At 36.5% G+C, this 10,984-nt stretch overlaps 1 protein-coding gene across 3 annotated transcripts in view; it reads left to right on the top strand.

Moving 5' to 3' along the window:
* The first annotated feature begins 377 nt into the window (after nucleotides 1-377).
* LOC138938247 (zygotic gap protein knirps-like) overlaps nucleotides 378-10,984 on the top strand; it is a 32,301-nt gene continuing 21,694 nt past the window's right edge. For 2 of the 3 annotated variants that reach the window (XR_011447668.1, XM_070305087.1), the window contains exons 1-2: nucleotides 378-1,173; nucleotides 9,661-9,768. Coding sequence is in view for 1 of the 3 variants with exons in the window: in XM_070305087.1 (XP_070161188.1) it covers nucleotides 9,718-9,768 (51 nt within the window). In the remaining 2 variants the exon portion in view is untranslated. The remainder of the gene's footprint in view (nucleotides 1,174-9,660; nucleotides 9,769-10,984) is intronic. The other variant, XR_011447669.1, reaches the window with a different exon arrangement.

Genomic DNA, 10,984 nt, shown 5'->3' with positions numbered 1-10,984 from the left:
AATCTATAATATAATATTAAAGACCTATCTCTAGTTAGCACTATAAGAGAGGGGAAAGGAAGGAAATGAAAAGAAAATAGAAAAATCGAAATGGCAAACTCTCTCTCTCTCTCTCTCTCTCTCTCTCTTGCTATGTCTTCCCGCTGCTCATGCATTAATGTTTCTGTAACATAAGGGTTCAACGGTATAGTCAGCGAATAAACTAGCAAAGTGGTAGTATTTGTGGCTGACAAGAGCTTTCAAGAGTGGTGGACCCGGTTACAAGTGGGGACTGATGGGTGGCACTTATATAGCCTAGGTATCAGGAATCCACACCGATTGGTTGGCCGATCGGTCTGAAACTGGGTCCGTTGGCGGGCCCATGCACAGGCGTGAACCGATAGGTGAAGAACAGCTCCCCAGATGGCTCACTACACGGATGATAATCCTTTCCTTCGGTACAGCACGGTTCTCTTCGGGCGCTTCGATGCAGTCAAACAGGTCTGAGAAATCGTACGGCTCCAGTCCTTTCTCGTCCATCGCCGTAGTCGCACCGTCACATGTGCGCATATGAGAGAGATAGAAAGAGAGAGGGGGAGGGAGAGAGAAAGAGACAGAGTGTATACAAAGCAATCACGAGCAGCGAGGAAAAGAGGTGAAGGAAAAAATCGCAAAGAAATAGCGGGGCAAACGAAGGAGAGAAGGGGAGAAAGGAGAGAGAGAGAGAGAGAGAGAGAGAGAGAGAGAGAAAGCGCAAAAGAATAAAATAGATGAAATCGGACGAGGAGATACGCGAATTACGATCAATTAGTGTCGTATTATTCATTCGGCGATATTGAATTAAAGCGACGAAAATTGCCGGTAGTGTCTTACAACAAAACAAGAGATTTAGAAAAAACGATACTTAAAAAAAGATATAAACAAGCCTCTCTATGGAAAAAAAAAACTTTCTACGGATTTCAACAATAGATAACTGAAAAGGAATGTGTGGTCCACAATCCTAAAAAGAGAAAGAGAGAGAGGGAGAGAGAGAGAGAGAGCAAATATTTCTCAAAAATAATACAAGAGAGAAATGCAATGTGTAACGTATGATAGGATTCGATTATTCTTTGGCGGGAATACATTCTTATCATTGGCTTAGTGAAACGGAAAACGGAATAGACTGACACAACGTGGATATACAATCTACTTGAGGTGAGTGACCTGATTTCACGCATTTTGACAGTGTTGTTCTACAGAAATATTTCGTATCGTATTAACGACATTTGTTAGTACTTTCGCTATCATGATTATTATATGTAATACTTTTTAGTAAATAAATCGACATATGCATCGTTAACGTGGTATGAAATATTTCTATTAGATAGTTTGCGAGCATTTAAAAATCTTTGGTGGATATTTGTACTTATTGTCAGAGCATTAAAGTCTTCACACTTTTGGATCCAGGTTCATAATAATTTTGTCTTGTATCAATACAGTTATAACAGAATTTTTGAATGATTATTTATGTTTTTGTAACATATATTGCCTGTTTATTATTTTTATGGTAGAGATCATTTATAATTATTAATTAGTTAATGCAAAAGGAACAAACTAAATATTATAAAAATGTAAAATATACATTTAGTTCTATACTTATGATTTTTAGGCGAGAGATTTCACCCTTTTATTTAAAAATATTAGAAATTAATAAGTGTTATGATAAAGAATGTATAATAATTGATAATTTATATAAAATATTAATAGCAAACTTAATATTTTATATAAATGATCAATTATTATACATTTTTTTTATCGCAACATTTGAAATAAATACTTATTTTTCTATTTTTTTTCTTCATATATTTAATTATTAAATATTGGAAGAAATAAAAATAGAAAAATAAAAATTAGAAGCGTATCGTGTCGTTGACGTCGATTATTGCATTGCCGTCTATGCATACTCGTACCCTTTAGTCCCGGGAAAATATTTATGACTTATGCTTTCTTGACCGCCAGAGAAGAGGGGGCAGATGGCAAGAGCTCTCTCTCTCTCCAACGTGCGATCTCACGTGCGGTTAGCCGTCATCAAATAAAAACATTATCGTTACCCTTCATCTCCTCGCCTGTTGCTATAATATTTGCCTACTGGTAGTCGGTACAGTAATTCGGTAACACAAAGGGCCCAAAGGACGATGCTATGCCAGCGTACGCGCGACAGAGACAGCCATTACAATTATTATACATAAGAACGTCGGCGAGGCTCTCCCATGTCAAAATATATTTATTGCTCTTCCCCTGCCCGCGCCCCATATTCTTGGCTCCTGGTGCTCTTTTTCTTCACATCGACCGCGGTGTGTCGGCCACCTTTGTTACCCTTTCATACGGTTATTACCCACTTGTATACCCGGCGAGCTCTATGCCCGCGAGAGGTCCGAGAAAAAAGAGAGAGAGAGAGAGAGAGAGAGAGAGAGAGAGAGAGAGAGATGTATCTTCTCTCTTTTTCGTCTCCGATCTTTTTCCCGTTCTTGTTCCTCGCGCACCAATTCATCGCACGTGCACGCGTACATTGCCGCAACGAGTTGCGTGTGCGCTCAAGGACGCATCTTCATTTCGGTAGGCTAAATAAGAAAGTTAAAAAAAAAAAATATAAATTTTCGTATAAAATAAGAACACGATATGAACGAATTTGCAATGAGATTAAAATTGACAATTTAAAAATTGTAGATTGAGATTTATTTAACTAAAAAATTTCTGATACGTTTCCCGATCATAAAATATGAAAGAAAATTATGCTTTGATTAATTTTAATACTTCAATTTTGTACTTTTCAATAGCAAAAATATTAATCTTTTTTTTTATAACAAAAAATTCAATGTAATACGATAATTGGCAACAAAATTTCTCTTTAAAAAAAATGTAAAGAAAATGACGTATTAAAAATATGTTACATTATTTTTTTATATCGGATTATATGTATTCACATTTTTTTATATTTACATTTTACAAATGCGTAATTGTTGAAGCATTTCCTTTTGTTCGCATCTGATCTAGTGATACGGAAATATTAGATTCGCATGGTATCTTAGTTTAGTACAACGGGCGACGCAAGCCTAAAAGTTGTTTCGCGTCTTATTTACATATTAACCCCTTCCGGCTCGTCGTCTCGTCACGGGTTCGTGATCTGACTTAACGCCTTTTTGCTGCCGCTACATTGGTACCCTTTACAACAGCCATGCGGGAAGTACCGAGAATCGTGACAAATACGCGTATTATCTTTTTTGTCCCATTCCGAATGGAGCCCAAGACCCTGACCTAACCGCGGCGGTAAGGCGTAAATGGAATACTCGATTAAAGATTCCGTGTCTTCAAATCCAACTCTCTTACGTGCTAGTCACGTTGCATTGAACAAGAAAAAATCTTTTATGTATAAATATATAAATTTCTTAACGTATGCGAAACTAGACTACTGTCTCCGCACATAAAAAATTTTAAAATTGCTTCCTTTTTCTTATAAATAAATTGAATTGAAGTTTATATAAGAAAAAGTAATTGAATCTCTTATTGTTAGGAAAATATATGGTGGGATATGTTCTCAGAATAGATATAGCGAAATGCAACGGTCGAGCGAGACTTAAGTGAAACGTGCAGATGCGTGGAAATGTCAGTCTCTCTTTTTATCTTATCTAGATCGTTTAAAAGGCGCGTTTAACGGTACGCACGCAAATTACCCGTTACTTTTCTAATCTAAATCGATGCTCTTTGTTCGTTCCGCGATAACATGAATTACACCGATCTACACTCGGGTCCCGTCTTCCGTTAAGATGAGGACATGCTTACAAAAAGCGACCGTGTTGAGTGAAGGATTGAATCATCTTATCGCGTGAAACTCGTCGCAGACGAGGGCAAAGGATAATCGTGAGCATAGTATATTCTCGAATACAGTGGTTATACGTCTCGAACGCGTGATGCAGTTGCAAAATTCTTAGACTTGCAGCGAGAGCATTTCGTTGCAAATGATTGTTTTCACGAACATCAAAGAAAACTACTAGATTGTGTAATGTGTATCATATTTATAAAATAATTAAATAGTTATATAATAAAAATATTTAATAATGAAATAAAATACAAATATATTTAAATAATACTAGATGAAATGTGATTATTCTGCAAAAGATCCGCGATAGAAATTTAATTTGATTTTTAGGCTATATATTATTTAAATTGTGCATAATTAAGTTAACGCTTAGTCGAGAACTTCGGAGATTTCTTCAACAAGATCACATATAACATTTTAAATGTCGCTTTCATGGAAATTGTATTTAAATCGCGGCTGACGCGCGGCTACACAATCGAGTATACAAATATACACGCATATGTAGATACACACACACGCGCGCACGCGCGTGAAAATCTGCCGGTGCTCTTTCAGTTTGCGATATTGCAGGCGTCGTTACAAGATCGTGTCTTCGGCCTTTTATGAGATTATAAATCAATGATGGCGCGCTTAATCGCCAAATAAAGGGAGATTAAATTGCGCCGGCGAGGCATACCGGTCTCGTGTGTCTTGGAGTATAAGCGGAAGACGGATATAAAACCCGAAGCTTTTATTCGAAGGGACCCATCATTATAATACGCGGTTATTTAACGAGTTCCGTCTCCACAGTTGTTCATTTCTTTCACTTCGCTAAAAATTACGCATGTATACGATGATTGTTTCTCACAATTGTGCGCTCCATGATTATATATTTAATAAATGTATTAATCGAGCAAATACATATTTAATTCTATTGCAATTTTTTTTTTTTTTTTTAATGACATATATTCGTTATAATATCGTGATGTACACGCTAAATGTTACACCACTACGTGGTATGTTTTTTGCAGAAAATTTCTTTCTATATAAATAATTTATCACACATATGTGACAATTTAAACGGCCATGCACAATCTCGCAATCATCCAAGATACATTGTTCAATAGATTACAAAGCGAATGTCAATGCTTATCGTTAGCTCCAAGTTGTCCTATCGCAAAAAAATTTCAAAACGCATTTTCTCCTTTAAAATATTTTGATTCTCTTTTACTATCCCTTTTCCAATTTTTTTCTTTTTCATCTCTCCGTTCATTCCGCGCTCATTACTTATCGCTTTACTCGATTCAATTTCTCTCTGAATAATATTATAATTTTTATTATTATTTTTAATTTCTTATTTCTTATTTCGGACATACGTAAAAATATGTATTAATTCTTGATTGATTCTTATAATTTATGAAAATGTATTTGAATAAATTCTTACGCATTTTTTTCTTTATTTTTTTTTTTTTTTTTTTATCCGATCGTCCAATATGAAATTCAAAGTAAATTGATAATGCAACGACTGTGCTTTTCCTGCTAAATCGGTTAGTGATTTTTTCTCATCGAGTTCGCAATAACGTTACGTTTGGCACTTCAGAACATGTCATTCGTGAAACATATCGTGAAAGCAGCTGACTCTTGTCTAAAGCACTGGTGCGACGCGTATGCATTCACATTCATACACGAAGACATAACGCGGGCATAACGAATCACAGTATTTCCGAGAGGAGCACCCATCACGATTCCCACAAGTGCGAGAGGGTCGTGCACGACCGTTCTCGATTGACTCTTGAGTGGCGGACGCAGAATCGCTGTTAAAAATCGGATCGGTCACGGCTCGAGGAGACAGACAATGTCGTCGTCTACGACGTGGCTACCTGCGCCACGGCGTTTATGCGCTTCGTGCTCGCTCGTTTCTCTAACGTAAGGCTAAACTGTCGCGATAAATGATCCTCCGGAAGGTTATTAATTGTCTTTGGCTCCCGGCCGGGCGCATTGTAGATCGCGAAAACATTAACCGAAAAGAAACTCAGCTTTCTACCTTGCCATATGCTCGCGGATGATATATATACAGAGTGTGATGAAAAATCGCGCACTATCAACTAGAGATCTTAGGGAAATCTGGAGACGAATTTTTGACAAAAGTTTTTCGTTCCGTGCCATTTTTTTCCATTTTTTGATTAATGTCTTTCAATCAAATTTAGTGTTCAAATCATATTTTATTGAAATTTACTTACTAGATTAATTTTTTTATTTACGTTCCTATAAAGTTTAATGGGATAAGGATATTTAATTTCAAATTTAATTTGTTTTCATTTCAATTATTCATGTTCTAATACGATATCATTTTAATTTTGCATATCTATTTTAAAAATATATAATATATAACAATATTGCTTTTTCTTTATATACACCCTGTATACTGGCGCGTTGCTACATCTATATATGGTACTCCCGCTAAGATATGTGTGCGCGCCAATGCACAGCATCATTTTTCAAGGATTCGATCGACGTGTCCGTGAATGAGCCGCTACCATCCATCAAACCGATCGTTAAAAACGCATCGATGCCAATACAAATTGCGCTAGCCGCATGTTACATTCCTGCTTCGTTTCTGGGACTTTCCCGGGATTCTTTCATGAATGAACGATTTCGTAATTTCCAATCCGCATTCTCTTGATTTTGATCGCATTTACTAAATAAGACATACGCCAAACACAAATAAAGAAATATATCTTGGTGGCAAAAAAGATATATTATCTTTTTTACATATTTATCGCAAGTAACAATAATTAATTTTATTTTTATGCGATATTATACAAAATTTATGTTCAGTATAACATTAATCCGCGCGAACAAAAACATTTAAGGTTACTAGTTTTCAAAAATATTTTTGTTTTTCCAAATTGTTAAAAAAAAAAAAAAAAAGTTAGTTACCTTTTGATAAAGTTATGTTATATGAATTATACGAAAAATAATTATTATTTCATTGATTGATTATAAGGTTATTTTTAGAAAATTTTATAAAATCATTGCTTAAAAAATTGTTACCTTTAATTACTGTTATCGTATAAATCAAAAAGCATTCAAGCAATGTGTTTAGCGGGAGAAGCAGTTCTCTGCGCCAAAGTTTTCCACAATCATTCTCTCTTCGCCATAAGATTCCTATGCTTTTCGCGTTCGCGCGTGCAAAATCCTGTTTACTTTATGTAATCCGGTAATAGTCGATTATATACGGCGTATTCATTTATTTGCGCGTAATCCTTTCGCGCATAATTAAGCACCGATAACATCGAGACGAGGAACTTTCGTGCACAAACGTCCGCGCGCGCGTGTATTCAAACGCGTATCCCGGCTGATATATCGATTCCTTCTTTCGCCAGTAGATTCATTGACTCATTAGCGCACCGAGAAAAATCACCAACTGTATATCACAGCCCTGACAGTAATCAAGTGCTCATTCTTAACGCGGTGTGTAATAAATATGCGAATTAATACACCGTTGATTAATTATATCGCGCAAATCACGTTTCTAATGTATACTCTCGTTGCCGGGAAGAATTATAACGATGAACGCGTCTGCGAATACTATTAAAAATTATTAACCCTGCTCGCACATTGTGCAAAATACTTAGTAAGACGAGATTCCTTATAACGGTTGAGATCTTTGCGTAGAATTGAAAATTGGCACCTTCAAACGTAAACGATCTCCGTATATTATCTTGGCGAGCGAAAATATATATATATATTTAAAGTTTGAAAAATACAGTTTTTTTAAATGATAAATATACACGTATTCCATATATTTATGATTTAAAAAAATTGTATTGTATGTATTGAAATACGAAGAAAAGTATACATTGTTGTTTCAATGACGACGCTATATAAATGATGTCACTAATCTTATTTAATCTTATATCTCGTTTTCGAACGAATAATTGCTTTGCAAGCAATCGAGATATTTTCGTAATCTTTTCTTTTCATTTTTCTTGAATCGCATATGCTTCGTGCTCATAAAATGAATCATATGCCCTTTTTATCATTGATTATTGCTGCCATTAATACTCTAGTGCAAGAATTTTTAACGTCAACTAATTGGAGAAAAAATTTTTCAGAAAATTATTTGTTACAATATATTTAATTATATATATATATATAAATTGGAATATTCTTAGATTCAGAGTATTTTTAGAATCATATTAAATTTTAGATGTGTTATATAAATACATTTATCTCCTTCTTTCTTCAGCGTACAAATATTTTTGTTCATTTTTGCCATCAAGTGTAACGTACATAAAAGAGGAAGAATTCCGTCGTCGATTACCAAAACGATTACGAAGATGACGATCAAGCGGCGAGCGCGAAGTCGGCAAGGGTTGAGACGACGATAGCGAGGGGTAAAGATGACAAAAGAAGCGCGCTGCCAGCTCTCGGGTCGGATAGTGAAAAAAGCCTCATAAAGGGATAAACGTCACACGGGACTTGCGTTTAATGGCGCGTAAACTGCTACGTGCCCCTGTATACGCAGGTATACGGGCCGCATAAACGAGTACGTGCACGCACACGGGTTGCCGCGATGACACGCAGCAGAATCCGAAAGGGTTCTGACTTTTCTGACCCTTTTGATCTCGTCCTTGTCATCGTCGTCTTCGTCGTCGTCGTTGTTACGATCGAGAAATCTCGTAAGCTGATATTTAGAGCTGAAATACTGCGAGTCGATCGACTTCATTAACGCGCCGATGCCGGGCAAATATTGACTATATCCATAGAAACTAGGGTACGAGGCATCGTGTATTTACACAGTGTATATGTGAGACCTCTCCCTCGTGGCCCTACTTTTCTCCTTCTGACTCTTCTCTCATTTCATCCGTTTCGCAAATTATACGACGTTACGAAGTATAATTTTCAATGAAGCCAATGACATCGATGACCAAATTGGGAGAAGTCGTGCGTAATTTTTTTCCGCGACGTAAGTACTCCGATAACGTGCAAATTTTGTATGCGGGACCATTTCCCAGCGGAAGATATTTCGAAGTCGGCGCGAATATACAAATGAACCTTGGCCCACATTGATGCGTGAATACCCTCCGTAACACGTTGCATTGCGATCTTTTTGTAAAATCAATAGATTCGTAAATGGTACAAGTTTACCAGTTACAGTCGACATGGTTCGTCGCATAGACTTGACTTTTGTGCTCTCTCTCCGTGATTTATCGCAAATGTACGCCGCTCCTCGGAGATGTTCCGTTTCCCTCGATTATTAGGACGATGGAATTTTTTGCGCCACGCTCGCGATTGCATCACCTCCGACGCTCACATCCCGATCTTAACTCTCGCGTATCAACCTTTCGCGCTTATTGTTTTCTTCATTTCGCGATTTATCTCGAGCCTGCATCTGCTGCTGTCCGTTCAAGAGCACGCGCAATCCGGTTGCTCCGTTATACGTATATACCCTGCTGCTTTATTTGGTTTTGTATTAAGTCCCCTTGCCCCCGAACTCTCTTAGACTCACTTAGAACGACCGAGTTTCGGATGTAGGTGTGTTAGAAATATTAGAAAATAGTCTCTCTCTCTCTCTCTCTCGACCGAGATCCGTATTGACGTTGAATATTTCAAAAATTCATAACATGTATTACAGGAATGTATATGAAAATATATATAACGCTAGAAATTATAATAGATCTAAATCATATATGTATACAATAAATTTTAAATTTAATCAAAGAAGAAATATGAGCATTTTATATAACTTTTATAATTTTTCTCTAACAATAAATATCGCGGAGGATAAACTACTAATACTATAAACATTGAATCAAGATTCCGGAACTTTTTTTTTTCAGAACCGCATTTGACATCAAAACTGGTGCATAAAAATCATCAATTAGCTGATCGTTCTAATGATTGTCGCGAACGAGAACTGCGAAATGCCGCCGATTAGAAGAATTCAGGTAGGAGTGGGGAAGCAGGAAAAGATTTCACTTCATTCATGAAGCGCATAACGAGTGGAAGAGGAGAGTTAGCGGGTGTTAAGCAACCACGTCGCGAAAAAACTTGAAAATCTTAACGAACCCGACTCTTTTTCACCTATTTTTCTCTAGTTCGTTCTCATTTCGTTTTATCGTCTCTTTGTTGGCAATCCATTTTCTTCTGCGCAATTACAAAGAATCGGCGCAATGTACGCGTCCGGAAGATTGTGACATATCGGAGCACTAATTACAGTCACTCTGGATTCTCTTAAAACACTTCTCTCCCCGTTTTATATATATATATATATATAAAAAAAAAATATCCTTTTAAGCCACTTTATTTCTCAAGGCACATCTCGACTATTTCTCACTCTCTCTTTCTCTCTTTACCGATCATGGTTAAATTTTTTAAATCAACCAATCCGCAGGAGGTTTCCTACGCCGAGTCGCATACAGCGAATGCAGTTAATTTTTTGTGCACATTCTTATATAATGTATCACCCGACGTGTGCATCTTGTCATAATATAGCGTCATTTGCAAGAGATACGAACTGATTGTCAGAAACATTTTCCACGATTTTAGATAACTCTTTTTCCTCTGTCTTTTTATTTTTCTCAATGTGAGAATTTTATTGTAAATCTGGATTTTTATACTTAAAAAAAAAAAAAAATGGACCAGTTTAGTCGTTTTATTATAACTACATCGAAACCAATCTTTCCATCGTTACGTACGGAATACAATCTTAAAATTACAATTTATAAATTTTGAAAGCTAGTTCTCTTCATCGTATACAATTTCAGATCAAAAACTTTTATACCGCATTCTCGATGATCGAAAAACTCGCGCGACAAGAAACCGATCATTGTAACTTTCTTATCGTCAATATGTGGTCTAATTTTATTCCAGTTTATTCGAAAAATAAGTTTCTAGCTCCGACATTAAGTCGAGGCAGATGGCACCGTTTGCCGAGATAGCGCTGATTTATAACACGCCGGTGGGTTAAAACGAGTTTCGATTCGAGCATTGTGAGGAACAGGGTGAGGAAACATAGATTCGGGAAAGAAGAGAGCCTAATGATTCTTCGGATATTCATTTCGTGCCCATGGGCAAAGATCTAATCGTCCTCTGCTCAAAAACTCCGTATCCACCAAAGAATATACGTGAAAACACTCTCATCGTCACAATATTACGAACATT

Source organism: Polyergus mexicanus, unplaced genomic scaffold, assembly GCF_030449975.1.
Source record: "Polyergus mexicanus isolate NDT 795.1 unplaced genomic scaffold, iyPolMexi1.0 SCAF_12, whole genome shotgun sequence".
Lineage (NCBI taxonomy): Eukaryota > Metazoa > Arthropoda > Insecta > Hymenoptera > Formicidae > Polyergus > Polyergus mexicanus.
The sequence above is the reverse complement of the archived record's forward strand: the minus strand, read 5'-3'. Positions and strand labels throughout refer to the sequence as shown.